Genomic DNA, 14,579 nt, shown 5'->3' on the forward strand with positions numbered 1-14,579 from the left:
TATTTTAATTTTTTGTGGGTTTAAAAAAAAAAGTTTTCTTATTAAATTCTATTTTTAGAATGTGCCCCGGGCCACACTTTGGATACCTTTGCCACAGCTGCATGCTAGGAAATGTATTCCCAATCCAAATTTGAATAAAAAGTTATGCAAGACTCTCAAGACTTTCGTGTGCCTCCTTGATTGAATGGCTATATACAGTATGTGGCTAACAGCTAATGGCTAATGGCTTGACAAAGATGATAATGCTCAGTTTTGAGCGAATACACATGGCATGTAATTATGTTTGAATGGCAGTTTTAAAAGTCTGCCATGTGGCAAAGACCCCAAACAACTCTTATTGGTTGTACATTAACATCCATGATGCTCTCAGGCCTTTAAAGTTGCGTCTAAAAGTTAGTCAGGTCAGTGGACTTCAAATCTAACCTACAAAAACGAAAAGACTGGAGTGCACAGACGTTAGTTAATCATTAATGTGGACAAGCACAAAATGATTGACCTTAGGTTTGAGCGCGCACAGGAAAACAACATTAGCGAGACAAAGTTGGGACACCGACCGTCCTGACCTGAAGACCTCCTCTGGTCCGCTCTACCGAGGCTGCTCGCCGTGCAGGAAACATGTCCTCTCTGTCCGTATCACCACCCGAATGTCTGCAGAGACCGCTGGCCGTTCCTCATCGGCACATGTTTGGACCGGGGCCGTCTAATGTTCCTCCACGCATCCTGCAGGCCGGAGCCAATCCAGTCATCGGTCACATGCATCCGGAGACATTCGAGGTAAACCGGTCCACACACCAACAAAGACAATTGTGTGTACAACAACTGAGTGTGCAAGAATATCAGAGCGCTTATGAATGGCTCGTTCTGGGTTCAAGTGTCACCTGAGAGCCTAGGATTTGGTTTTAGGCTCATTTGGAAGCCTTGAGTTAGTTTTTATTGGTCATGTGTTCTACATGGACCGACTATGTCTAGGTTCTAGGCTGACTTGAATGATTTGATGTTTTGGAAAGCACTGGTTCAAGGTTCCAGCTGGATTAGAATGAATAGGTGAGTGTCCTCAGGGTCAGGGTCAGGGTCTATGTTGACAGGGGTTGCTAGTACTCACTTTTAAATGGACTGGAATTCTTAGGTTTTAGCTTGAATGAGATATTATATAGATTATAGATATACGTAGGTTTTAGCTTGATATGGATGCCTCGCCATCTAGACTGATGGAGTCCTTGTCATAGATTGATTAAGATGCCTAAGTCCTGGTTCTAGGTTGATGGAGATGCTTGTGTAGAAGTTTTACCTCAATTTCTGTGCCAAAGTCAGATTTTAAGCTGACTCGCCGTCTAGTACCAGGTTCTAGACGAACTGGAAAGCCTATAGGGCTTGGTTCTAGGTTATATGAGATGTCTAGGTATAGGTTTAAGCATGATTTGGATTCCTATGTTTCAGTCTAGGCTGAATGCGATCCCTTGGTAGTGGTTGCAGGTTAACTGGTATGCCCAGTTCCATTTCTGGACTGAATAGGATGCCTTGGTAGCACATGGGCCCTTGTCCTTGGTTGATAGACTGCCTAGGTCTTGGTTTGCTAACTTGATTTTGATGCCAGGGTCCGGTTCTAGGTTGACTGGGTGCCTAGTACTAGGTTTTCGGTGGACTGCAATGCTGAGGTTATAGTCTGACATTGAATGAGATACCGAAAAGTAGTAGTTTTAGCTTGATATAGATGCCTCGCTATCTAGTTTGATGATATTGTCTAAGTTCTCGTCATAGGTTGATTTAGATGCCCAGGTCCCAGTTTTAGGACAATAAAGATGTTTAGGTAGACGTTTTAGCTTGTTTTCTGTGCCAAGGCCAGGTTTTAGGTTGATTGGGATACCTAGTACCAGGTTCTAGATGGACTGGAATGCCTAGGTATTGGTCTAGGTAAAATGAGATGTTTAGGTACAGGTTTAAGCAGGATTGGGATGCTTAGGTCCCAGTCTAGTTTGAATGAGATCCCTTGATAGTGGTTATAGGTTAACTGGGATGCCAAATTTCATTTCTGGACTAAGTAGAATGCCTTGGTAGAGGTTTCAGGTGGATTGGAATACAGAGTGGTTTAGCACAGAGGGGTTTAGCTCGATATGGATGTCTCACCATCTAGGTTGATGGTGTATTCAAGTTCTCATAATAGGCTGACTGAAATGCCTAGGTCATCGTTTTAGGATAATAAAGATGTTTAGGTAGAAGTTTTAGAAGCTTTTTCTTTGCCAAGGCTCGGTTTTAGTTTGATTGGGATATCTTGAACCAGGTTGAAGGTGAACTGGAAGTCGTAGGTCTTGGTTCTAGGTTAAATGAGATGCCTCGGCATAGGTTTAAGCATGATTTGAATGCCTAGGTCCCAGGCTGAAAGAGATCCCCTGGTAGTTGTTGTAGGTTAACTGGGATGCCAAATTTATTTCTGGACTGAATAGGATGCCTTGATAGAGGCTCTAAGTGGATTAGAACATGTTGGTCCTTGTCCTAGGTTGATAGAGATGCCTGGGTAAGGCATTAGCTGAACTTCTGTGCAAGGGTGGGACTCTAGGTTGGATTTTGATCCAAGTAGAAATGGATTCCGACCCATCTAGATTGATAGTGTTGCCTCAGTTCTTGTCATACATTGATTAAGTTGCCTAGTGCCTGGTTCTAGGATGATAGAGATGCTTAGGTAGCAGTTTAAACACGTTTTCGGTGCCAGGGACAGGTTTTATGGTTGACTGGGACACATAGTACAAGGGTCTAGATGGACAAGAAACACTAGGTCTCGGGTTGAGGTTAAATGATATGCCTAGGTACAGATTTATGCAAGATTTGGATGCCTAGGTCCCAACCCTAGGCTGAATTAGATCCCTTGGTAGTGATTGTAGGCTTGGAAGCCTTAGTAGAGGTCTCAAGTGTGGATTAGAACACATAGGTCCTGGTCCGAGGTCAGATGAGGTAGAGTGCTTGCATGGCATGTATGACACAATAAGAACCTCCAAGATGAATTCATCCATCACTGATGTTGTTTTTTTGTTACAGATAATGGCCGACATCAGGAGCGGGATTCAGTACATGTTCCAGACTCAGAACCCCATGACGTTAGCGGTGAGCGGCACGGGCCACACCGCCATGGAGTGCGCCATCTTCAACGCCGTGGAGGCCGGAGATGGCGTGCTGGCGGCGGTCAACGGCATTTGGGGAGAGCGGGCGGCAGACATGGCGGAAAGGATAGGTAACGCTAAAATTTTTGCCTGTGCTAATTGCGAACAATAGGTTCAATATTTTAGTCAGTACTCCAGTAGAGGATACCTTTGATATCTATTATTTCAACTCAACAGGTGCCAGGGTAAATACCATTGTGGCTCCCCCTGGTGGATTCTTCACTAATGCAGAAATAGAGCAGGTATGAGACACTCTACCGCCGATCAGCACGTAATAAAACTGATGATGATGTTATTCGGCGGCAGGCGTTATCCAAACACAGGCCCGTGCTGTTTTTCCTGGCACACGGAGAGTCGTCCACCGGAGTCCTGCATCCTTTGGACGGCATCGGCCAGCTGTGTCAAAAGTACGAGTATCAATTAAGCGCTAGTCGGCATCATCTGTACAGCTGCTGATGGATCGGTTTCGACTCGTGTCCACAGGTACGACTGCTTATTCCTGGTGGACTCGGTGGCCTCGATAGGAGGAGCTCCCGTTTACATGGACCAACAAGGTGACAGGACACAAGATGTTCCAGGAAGCTGTCTGTCATTCATTGAAAGTGGATTTAGATTTTATTGCTTGAGGTTTCTAGAAGGTTTCAGGAAACATTTAAATACACTGAAACACAAGAGAGGCATTTTCCTTTTAACTTTCTCATGCTCTCCACATCATTATTGAAAATGTACTTGTCATAAGTTTTTTCTCCAATGTCTGTAATGTCTTCTTTACGCTTTTGCCAAATACACACTCAAGTTCTAACTAGAGCAGGGGCGGGGGTGTCTAAAGTGTGGCCTGCGGCTGTTTTTTTATTGACAAAAAAAAAAATTTAACAAGAAAACAACACAACACAACAACAACAGCACAAATTTAACAATCAGCAGTAATTCTACAAGAATAAAGTCAAAACATTAAGAGAAAAAAGCTGTAACCTAACAAGAAAAAGTCATAATTTTACGTGAATAACGTCATAATATTAAAAAGAAAAAATGTAATTTTACTAGCATGAAGTGGAACTATTCAAGAACGACGTAATTTTTTTAAAGTCATAATGAAAACAAACAAAAACAACAAATAAAAGTTGTCGTTTTTGGAAAATCAGGTTGCGTAAAGAGTTATAATGTTACGAGAATAATGTCAAAATAGTATGGTAATTTTTACCACAAGAAAATTTATAAGAAGAAAGTTGAGATAGTTGGAAAACTAAAAACAACAACAACAACAACAACTGTTGTAACAAGAATTTTAAATATTAGTCAATGACAACACAACTGAACACAAAATGCAGTTTGTAAATGAAACTTTTCATTATTAAGGGAGACAAAAAAATCCAAATCTTCATGGCCCTGTGTGAAAAAGTAAGGCCGCATTTCAGGAGAACATCATCACACATCCCCACGACCCTAATGAAGGGAAGTGGCATAGAAAATGGGTGGATGGATGGATGATCACACCAACAGTAAAATATGGTGGTGGTAGTGTGATAGTCTGGGGTTGTTTTGCTGCTTTAAGACCTGGAAGACTTGCTGTGATAAATGGAACCATGAATTCTGCTGTCTACCAAAAAATCCTGAAGGAGAATGTCCGGCCATCTGTTCGTGACCTCAAGCTTGGGTTGTGCAGCAGGACAATGATCCAAAACACACCAGCAAGTCCACCTCTGAATGGCTGAAGAAACACAAAATGAAGACTTTGGAGTGGCCTAGTCAAAGTCCTGACCTGAATTCTGTTGAGTTGCTGTGGCATGACCTTAAAAAGGCGCTTCATGCTGGAAAACCCTCCAATGTGGCTGAATTACAACAATTCTGCAAAATTCCTCCACAGCGCTGTAAGTGACTCATTGCAAGTTATCACCAACGCTTGATTGCAGTTGTTGCTGCTAAGGGTGGCCCAACCACTTATTAGGTTTAGGGGGCAATCACTTTTTCCACACAGGGACATGTACGTTTGGATTTTTTTTTTGCCTTAGTAATAAAAAGTTCCATTTAAAAACTGTATTTTGTGTTCAGTTGTGTTGTCGTTGACTAATATTTAAATTTGTTTGACGATCTGAAACATTTAAGTATGACGAACATGCAAAAAAAAAGAAATCGGGAAGGGGGCAAACACGTCGTCACACCGCTGTAACTAGATGTGTTTTACAAAATATCAAAGTGGTCCTGGCATCCTTTCCTTTTTCACTATGTGGCGCCTGCTGGAAAAAGTTTGGACACCCCTGAATTAGAGTATTAACGGTATCCCTCCGTCTGTGTCCGCTGTCAGGGATCGACATTCTGTACACGGGTTCTCAGAAGGTTCTGAACGCTCCGCCAGGAACGGCGCCCATCTCCTTCAGCGAGAGAGCATGCCGGAAAATATTCAACCGCAGAACAAAGCCTGTGTCGTTTTTCTTGGACCTGAGCTGGCTAGCAAACTACTGGGGGTGCGACGGCAAACCCAACAGAGTGTAAGAACGCGTTGGTTCTTGATGAAACACATCATCATTTTATTAATAGTGACGTCTCTTCCCTGTAGGTACCACCACACGGGTCCAGTCTCTGCTTTCTACTCCCTGAGGGAGGGTCTGGCTGTCTTGGTGGAGGAGGTGCTGTCATGAGTCAGCATTTTGAAGTCACTTGCATCTGCAGTTTTGTGCAGACAGACGCACAGATTTATCGCGCAATAAATATTGTTTTGCAGGTTTGCAAGCAGGGCGGCAGTAGCTCTGTCTCAAAGGGCTCAGCCTTTGGTTTAAGCAGTCAAAAAACAGGGCTGGTTGCCGGAGAAACAGTCCTGCACTACAGTAGTGCCTTTAAGCAGGGCACCAAACACTATAAATGATAAACATTAAGGTCTGCAACTGCAATACTTTACATTATTACACACTTACGCAACACAAACCAACACGAGGTCATTAATTCAAACGCCTCCCTCATTCATGATGCCACCAAAAATAACATGGTAAGACACCGTGCAACTGCACCACATGGACTATAGTGTCAAAATCAACGCTTACACACCGATATACATAAAGCAATACCATTTTATCCTAATGTATAAACTGCAGGTCATGCTGGGTAACTTCCTGTTGGGGAAGTGTGACCGTGGGCTCCCTCACAACATTGTAATTAAATGCAGTCGTCCCTCGCCACTACAAGCTTCGAATTTTGCGCATCTCAGTTTTTCAAAAAAAATATTAATAAATCATGTTGTGTTGTGGTTGAATACGGCCCATTTTTAGTCAAAAATGCATATTACGCACATGCTTTGCTTAAATTAAGCATTTTCAAGAATGAAAATGGCTAAATGATGTAAAATACAAATATAAGGCATTCAGAAGATACCCATTCAAAGATGCTGTGATGATATGTAGTATTCTAAACTGGTCACTAGGTGTCAGTAATGATACTGTAATGTTCGGTGAGACACACGAGCACCAGACTTGACCGCCGGAACAACAGGTTTGAATGATCTCACAAAAGGCACAATAATCCCTAACATGGGCTACTGTTGCGGCCGTAACCCACATCACGCTAAAACTCAACCCTGAACCCCTGACGTCACTTCCTGCCCAAGTCACCAGAGCACATTTACAGCAACACTTATTTGGTCTTATTATGTCTTCTATATTGGGTAATTGGAGTGTAAAGGTGACTATAGGGGTGTTATTTCAAGTCTAGAGGACTCTAATAATGTTAAAAGATAGATAGATACTTTATTTATCTCCAAAAGAAGGTCGAAAACAGGTTTTCTATGCAACAACTATGAAAATATTTCTTCATGAATAAGAAACCGACTTTGCAAAAATTCACTTATCACGGTTGGGTCTTGAACCAATTAGCCGTGATAAACGAGGGATTGCTGTATCTAAATAAGTAATAACATTCAAAAAGTCCTAGTAGCAAAAAAAACTCTACTGTATTCCTATTTGGGAGTTAATTACGTAATTTTAAAAACTATGAGTCAAATTTGTAAGTATTTAATTGGGCGCACTATGGCGTGCTAATGTCATGTCTGCATTTTGCAGCAAAAAAAGGCGCTCCCATTTAAAGATGTCTGCTAATTGTGATCGTCTTAGGGTCTGCAAAGCTCTTGGGAAAGACACAGGAAAGTGGCAGAGTACTTCCATGCCGGCCTGGAGCGCATGGGTCTCAAGCTTTTCGTCAAAGAAAAGGTGACTTTTCTTTATTGAGAAGCTTTCATTTATTATTAAGGTAGAAAATTAAACAAATAAGAGATTTGATGTTCTTCCAGACAGCGAGGCTGCCGACTGTTACAACAATCGTCGCTCCGCACGGATACGACTGGAAGGAGATCACAGCCTACGTCATGAAAACTCACAATTTAGAGATTTCCGGGGGTCTCGGACCGTCTGTTGGCATGGTGAAAAGGAGTTCAGCATTTCTTTCTGGAGTGTATACCTGCTCATTCCAGGATGTTTTTGGATGTTTCAGGTGCTGCGTGTGGGACTGATGGGATGCAACAGCAGCCAGGCCAACGTGGACATGGTGCTGGCGGCCCTGAAGGACGCTCTGACACACTGCCACAAGAGCAAAGTGTGACGCTTTTATCTTCAGCCTGAATCGAGTGAGAGAGTAAAGAAAAGTCAAAAAAATGCTCTCAGGAGGTGACGCTTGCTCTTTAATCATTACTGGAATAAAAAAGGAACAGCAAATTTAAGACTTTCCATTCACAAAATTATTTCCCACTTAAGGCTCGAGATGGGTTTTCTGCAAAAAAAACCAAAAAACAAAACTGCCTAATTTCGGAGACAAAAAGCACAAAAGGATGGGTTTTCCTACAAATAATAATAAAAATATTTTTTTAAAACTCCCAAAATCTGTGAATTTGTGCGTGTGCTTCTTAACTGCATTATTGTAATTAAATACGGCCGTGCTACTCCACTTTACAGTTCGAATTTCTCAGCTTCACTCTAAATTTTTTTTTATAAATTATCGCTGTTTTTTTTTTTTTTTTTTTACCGCTTCTTCCTATTTCTAAGTACGCTGTCCGGAAAAAGTCTCCCAATGATAATATGCAAGTATGTTATGTCTTACTTATGTCTAATATGTCTTATTTCCTGTTATGTCCACTATTGGGTACTACAAAGGTAACTATAGGGGTGTTACTTCATGTCCAGAGGGCTCTAATAGTGTTTAAACCTGTATTTTAAAAGGTCGTAAAGAGCTTTTCTATGCTATAACTTAGAAAAAAAGTCCATATATAAATAAGGAATCCTTCTTTGTGGAAATTCCCTCTTATGGTTGGGTATGGAACCAATTAACAGTGATAAATGAGGCATTACTGTATATCAGAAATGTACAGTACTGTATATCACTTTCAGTTTGAGACCCTCATAAAATTGTAAATTTATAACTCAGGTTAAGTTGCCATTATTTTAACATTGTTATTGCAGGAACTAAAATAAATCAACATATCACAAACCGGTTAATAGGTCTTTTTAAGTACAATATTTTTTTAAACTAAAGCTGTTGTGTAAAAAGCATTTATGTTTGTTTGCTATTTTTGTCTTAGTTGTCGTGGCAAAACTAACTATCGCGAGAATAAGTGAGGTTTGAAGACTGCTACCATTGGCTAACTGCCATTCATGTGACCTACAACCGGGCGGGCCAGACACAAAGTGCGTATTCCTACTTCGGTGTTTACGGTCTCCAGCGCGGGAACGTGAGTGGAGATGCTACTTTTAAGGTCTCGGTGAAGCGATGGCGTGTAAACGAGGTGCTCTCATTGTGCTGGAAGGAGTCGACAAAGCCGGGAAAACTACCCAGTGCAAGAAGCTGGTTCAGGCGCTGCAGCAGAGCGGACATCCGGCGGAGATGATGAGGTTTCCCGGTAAGTCACGACTTTAGTTCTGGGTTAGCTTAGGGGCGTTAGGGGCCAGCCAGTGACTTACGTACTATTGTCAGACAGAACCACGACCATCGGAAAGCTGATCAGTGCTTACCTGGAGAAGAAAAGCGACTTGGAGGACCACACGGTGCACCTACTCTTCTCCGCTAACCGCTGGGAAATGATGTACGTTTGGGGTGGACATTTCGACCCAAATGTAGATAGTAGGCATACAATCAACAAATTAAAGATAAAATCATTCAATGACATTGAAAAATACTTATCCTGTATTTACTGTGTATCCAGTCGATACACCTGGTGTTTTTTGACCACATGCTATAAGACAGTGGATGTGTGTATCAATGCGCAACAATAAGTAGTCCCACAAAACCAAGGCTCTTCTTCCCGCGCTTCTAGGCCTCAAATGAAGAGCAAGCTGGAGCAAGGCACCACCCTGGTGGTGGACAGATACGCCTTCTCCGGTGCTGCATTCACAGGCGCCAAGCCCGTGAGTCACTCATCAGCCAATTAGAACTCTGCATCCGCCATATGTTGCATAGTATAACTGCCTGTTTTACTATGCATATGACAATAAAACTCTTGAATCTTGAATGACGTCACCGTGCATTTTGAACTATTGGTCAGGGCTTCAGCCTGGACTGGTGCAAGAACCCAGACGTAGGACTCCCCAAGCCGGACCTGGTCATGTTCCTGCAGCTGAGCCCGGCAGAGGCGGCGCTCCGGGATCACTTTGGGGGGGAGAGGTATGAGAACAGCGTCTTCCAGAGAGCGGTGCAGCAGAGGTTTGAGGAGCTCATGAAGGATCCGTCTGTCAACTGGAAGGTGAGTGCCAAGTCAGCGCGGACACGAACGCTGTGGAGCATCTCCTCATCTGTGGTGTCTCTTGCAGGTCATCGATGCTTCTCAAAGTGTGGAGGACGTACATGACAACATCACAGCGCAAAGTCTCAAGGTCGTCAACCTGGCTCAGAAGCAGCATCTGGGAGAGCTGTGGAATTGAGCGTCTACAATAAAGTCTCTTTTCTGCTCTACATATAGGCTCTATTTTATCATAAGTAAAACCATGTTCAGCCATCCTGTCCCACATGAACAAAGGAACGAGCAGAGCCACAGTGAAGAGGAAAAACACATCATTACCAGGTCTAACTTGAAAAGTGAGGATTAAGTTGTACTTCTGACAAATTCAAACTATTACACACAAAAAGAGGGATTTTTAAATAAAGTCAAAATGTTATGAGAAACATAATGCACCACAGTAAAGTGGAAATAGGAAGGACAAATAGATCTAGACTGTGCATGTAGCAACTGCTGCCCGGGTTCTTCACCGGTCAAAGCTTTATGGGAGAGTGGCAACAAGAAAGCCACTGTTGAAGAAAAGTCATATTAGATCTCGACTAGAGTTTGCCAAAAAGCACGTGGAAGACTCCATGGTCAAGTGGAAGAAGATTCTTTGGTCTGATGAGACCAAAATTGAGCTTTTTGGCCATCAGACAAGACGTCATGTTTGGCGGAAACCAAACTGCACATCACCAAAAAGACACCATCCCCACTGTGAAGCGTGGTGGCAGCATCATGCTGTGGAGATGTTTCTCAGCAACTGGACCTGGATGGCTTGTAAAGATAGACGGCAGAATGAATGCTGCAAAATACACAGAATTCCTGGGGGACAATCTTTTTCAAGAGAACTACGTCTTGGGAGAAGATTTATTTTCCAGCAAGACAACGATCCAAAACATACTGCAAAAGCTACACAGGAATGGTTAAAAAAGACGCAGGTAAATGTTCTGGAGTGGCCGAGTCAAAGCCCAGACCTCAATCCCATAGAGAATTTGTGGCTGGATTTGAAAAGGGCTGTTCATGCCTGATACCCGCGCAACCTGACAAAGCTTGAGCAGTTTTGCAAAGAATGGAGCAAAATTGCAATGGGCAGATGTGCAAGACTGATTGAGACCTACAGTATCCACACAGACTCACTGCTGTGATTGCAGCCAAAGGTGCATCTGCTAAATACTGACTTGAAGGGGGTGAATAATTATGCAAACAATTATTTTCATTTATATAATTTTCTTTCATTAACATTACTTTATAGAAATCTGTTTTCACTTTGACATTAAGAGTTTTTTTTTCCCAATATTTTTTGTTAAAAAAGCTAAATTTTATTGACCATGATTGATTTATGAAAGCAACAAAGGGGGTGAATACTTATGATAGGCACTGTAGGTGATTATTATTACTAAGAACTTCAGTCCTTGCTCTTTGTTTGCAATTTTTGCTGTTTTTTTGGTCCCAAAAATATTTCAACTTTCTTCTTAAATATACTTCATACATTTTCTTCTGGTACTATTATAACTATATTCCTATAATATTTTGACCTTATTCCCATAATCTAACTTTTCCCCCAATCAGATTTTCCAAAAATTACAACTTTCTTCTGTTTTGTTTCTCATATTACGACTTAAAAAAACATTTACCTTTAATATTTCAACTCTATGCTACCACAATGACATTATTTTATCTCATAATATCATGGGTTTATTCTCGAAAATTGCAACTTTTTTCTCGTTAGAATACGACTTTCTTTCTCTTAATATTTTGGCTCGTAAAATTAAAGCTGTTTTTTTCCATTTCTACAGTTTTTTTTTATTTTCCAACTATTTCAGCTTTCTTCTTGTAACTTTTATTTTTGTAATTATAACTTTACTCCCATAATATTTTGACTTCGTTCTCGTAACATAACATTTTCCGCAACCTAATTTACTTTTTCTTTATTTGTGGTTTAAAAAAAAAATTTACAACTTAAAAAAAAGTCTGTAAATATAAACTTTGATACTAAAATGAAGTTTTTCTTCATATCACTATTTTCTCATAAATTGCAACTTTTTTCTCTTAATATTTTGACTTTACTCTTGTAAAATTACTGCTGAGTTTTCCATTTTTGCTGTTGTTTAAGTTTTCTTGTTAAATTATGTTTTTCTAATGTAATGCGGGCCAAAGTGCCGAGGGCTGGCACTTTGGACACCCGTGCCCTAGCCCAGTGATCACCAACCCCCGGGTGTGTGTCATTTGGTACTGGGCTGCACAAAAAGAAAAAATAATTTCCATTATTTTATTATTTTTTTTCCCCCACATAATTTGTTTGATTTATTATCCGAGTCTTAATGATGAAGACCTTATCCTACCCGCCGCCAAAGACATTTGCCGTGAACTTCTAGGAGAGGCTGCTGTTAAAAAGATTGCACAGGTGCCTCTTTCAGCGAGCACTGTCACTCTGCGCATTGAGGAAATAGCAGAGGACATTGAGACACAGCTGTTGGCGAGAATTAATAATTCACCATGGTATGCGCTCCAGGTTGACGAGTCAACAGATATTGACAACAAGGCACTACTTGTTTATGTGTGATATCTTTATCAGGAGGATACGCACAAAGATATGTTGTGTGCACTATCGTTGCCAACCAAAACTAAAGCTGCAGAACTATTCAAGTCGTCGGATGATTGTATGTCAGGAAAACTGAAATGGTCCTTTTGTGTCGGCATATGCACGGACGGAGCTGCTGCCGTGACTGGACGGCTGTCTGGTTTAACTGCTCGGATCAAGGAGGTTGCACCTGAATGCGAGTCTACGCATTGTGTCGTTCACAGGGAAATGCTGGCTAGCCGAAAAATGCTACAGGAACTGAGCGGCGTACTGAATGATGTGGTTAAAGTTATCAACCTTTAACTCGCGCCTGTTCGAGCAGCTTTGTGAAGAGATGGATACGAACCACAAACGCCTCCTCTTATACACAGAGATAAGACGGTTATCCCGAGGGATATCGCTGGCCAGAGTATTTGAATTACGAGAGCCGCTGCAGAGATTTCTCTCTGAAAAAAAGTCGCCGCTGGCACCACACTTCAGTGATGAGGAATGGATCGCAAAACTGGCTTGTGCGACATATTCAGCCTGCTCAATGAACTTCAACTTCAAGGGAAAATGACAACTGTCAAGGTGGCAGATAAAGTAGCTGCATTTAAAGCCAAACTGGATTTTTTTGGGACAGCGTGTGAACAGAGGTGCATTTGACATGTTTCATACACTGGCGGGGATTTTGGAAGAGATTGAGCCAGCACCTTTGCTCTCCCAGCTGGTGTACGAACACCTGTCCCTGCTGTCAGAAGAGTTCGAGTGCTACTTCCCAACCACAAAAGATCCACGAACTGCCAAGTAATGGATCCGCGACCCATTTGTCAACAAACCAGGTGAATCCAGCATGTCAATGTGTGAAGAAGATCAACTGCTGGAGATCGCAAATGACAGGGGCCTTAAACGTCTGTTTGAGACATGAACTCTGCCGTTGTTCTGGCAGAATACCCCGAGATCGCCACAACAGCACTGAAAACCCTGTTGCCATTTCCGACATCTTATCTGTGTGAAGCAGGGTTTTCTGCAGTGACAGCAACGAAAACAAAATTACGGAGCAGACTGGACCTAAAAGTAGCACACTTCGGGTTTCATTGTCTCCCATAACTCCCAGATGGGACCGTCTCATTGCAGCAAAACAAGGTCAGGGGTCCCACTGATTCAGTGCTGCTCTGAGTAGCGAGTATTTTCATGCACTTTGTTTTTGTGTTGTGTCTTATTTTGAAGGTATGTTTAAACATTACCATAGCGACCAGAGTGTGTTGCATTGTGTTGGGGGAGAAAGGATGTTGCTCATGTTCTGTTGTTGGTGCGACATTACGAGGACACTGCTAATAAAGTTCCACATGATTACACGGTGGATTTACGTTCAATATTATTATTATTAGAGAGAAAATACCACAGTTTTGAATGCCGATCTTATCGTTTTATTTTGCTTTTATCTGCTACACCTTTAGATTGGGCCGTGAAAATATTGTCAGACATTAAACCGGTCCGTGGTACAGAAAAGGTTGGGGACCACTGCCTTAGCGGTAAAGTCAGGCCTTCAAAATAAAAGCACACAAATAATAAATCCTAATTTCATTTACCTTATTTCCAGATGCAAATGTTGAAAGGTATGGTAGCAGTTGTGAGATCAAAGTCATTATACAAGTTGTACTTTTATGAAAATAGTTGTAAAAGGAAAAAGCTAAGGAAGAAGAAAATTGGGGGAAAAAAAGTGGTAACTTAAAAGAATAAATTCAAAATATTGTGACAAAAAAGTACAGATTCCAAAAACTGAATTGTAACTGTGTAGATAATCACTAAGGTTTGCAATGCAGTTAAAATGATACTGTACTTTATCAGAATTAAATATCTAAATAATAAAACCACAACAGTAAAAAAAACAGGACATTTTGTTGAATCAATTATTATGGTTACTACTTTGATTCTTTGAACACTTGAGTGTGGCCCCGACACATTGCACCACACATAAATGAACTTGAGACGGCATAGTGAAATATCTGTCAGGGTTTATTCCTAGTTGTTCCTCTTCTCGTCTGTCTACATACTGAGTGGTGAGTAAATAAATAGTGGTGTGGCAGGGACACTTTGTAATGAGTACAGGTGGTGTGGGCACAGCGCAACTTGGAAG

General features: G+C 41.5%; 3 protein-coding genes across 4 annotated transcripts in view; 2 read left to right on the plus strand and 1 right to left on the minus strand.

Annotated features, from left to right (window-relative positions):
* Positions 1 to 496: 496 nt before the first annotated feature.
* Positions 497 to 7,851, plus strand: agxta (alanine--glyoxylate and serine--pyruvate aminotransferase a). Its single transcript, XM_054788865.1, has 10 exons — positions 497 to 774; positions 3,031 to 3,223; positions 3,330 to 3,394; positions 3,459 to 3,559; positions 3,636 to 3,706; positions 5,455 to 5,638; positions 5,707 to 5,776; positions 7,250 to 7,345; positions 7,426 to 7,554; positions 7,626 to 7,851. Exons 1-10 carry the CDS (start codon positions 616 to 618, stop codon positions 7,731 to 7,733), a joined length of 1,176 nt encoding a protein of 391 aa, XP_054644840.1. The 5' UTR covers positions 497 to 615; the 3' UTR covers positions 7,734 to 7,851.
* A 907-nt stretch (positions 7,852 to 8,758) lies between these two features.
* dtymk (deoxythymidylate kinase (thymidylate kinase)) lies at positions 8,759 to 14,104 on the plus strand. 2 transcript variants are annotated; one of them, XM_054788867.1, is made up of 6 exons: positions 8,759 to 9,024; positions 9,099 to 9,207; positions 9,439 to 9,529; positions 9,667 to 9,864; positions 9,932 to 9,994; positions 10,081 to 14,104. In XM_054788867.1, exons 1-6 carry the CDS (start codon positions 8,895 to 8,897, stop codon positions 10,099 to 10,101), a joined length of 612 nt encoding a protein of 203 aa, XP_054644842.1. In that variant the 5' UTR covers positions 8,759 to 8,894; the 3' UTR covers positions 10,102 to 14,104. The 2 variants fall into 2 exon arrangements, with proteins under 2 accessions (XP_054644842.1, XP_054644841.1); XM_054788866.1 differs by having other exon boundaries at positions 9,932 to 14,102.
* Positions 9,137 to 14,579, minus strand: part of atg4b (autophagy related 4B, cysteine peptidase) — a 12,251-nt gene continuing 6,808 nt past the window's right edge. Inside the window, exon 13 of the mRNA XM_054788864.1 lies at positions 9,137 to 14,579. This exon is cut by the window's right edge and continues 411 nt beyond it. The gene's annotated coding sequence lies outside the window, so the exon portion shown is untranslated.

Source organism: Dunckerocampus dactyliophorus, chromosome 10 (genome assembly GCF_027744805.1).
Source record: "Dunckerocampus dactyliophorus isolate RoL2022-P2 chromosome 10, RoL_Ddac_1.1, whole genome shotgun sequence".
NCBI classification, from domain to species: Eukaryota; Metazoa; Chordata; class Actinopteri; order Syngnathiformes; family Syngnathidae; genus Dunckerocampus; species Dunckerocampus dactyliophorus.

Bases quoted from the DNA above. Each gene is read 5' to 3' on its own strand.
- dtymk (XM_054788866.1), top strand. From the start codon at position 8,895: ATGGCGTGTAAACGAGGTGCTCTCATTGTGCTGGAAGGAGTCGACAAA. The intron at 9,025-9,098 runs GTAAGTCACGAC...TACTATTGTCAG, and splicing joins GGAGATGATGAGGTTTCCCG to ACAGAACCACGACCATCGGA. The intron at 9,208-9,438 runs GTACGTTTGGGG...CCGCGCTTCTAG, and splicing joins GCTAACCGCTGGGAAATGAT to GCCTCAAATGAAGAGCAAGC.
- agxta (XM_054788865.1), top strand. From the start codon at position 616: ATGTCCTCTCTGTCCGTATCACCACCCGAATGTCTGCAGAGACCGCTG. The intron at 775-3,030 runs GTAAACCGGTCC...TTTTTGTTACAG, and splicing joins TGCATCCGGAGACATTCGAG to ATAATGGCCGACATCAGGAG. The intron at 3,560-3,635 runs GTACGAGTATCA...TCGTGTCCACAG, and splicing joins ATCGGCCAGCTGTGTCAAAA to GTACGACTGCTTATTCCTGG.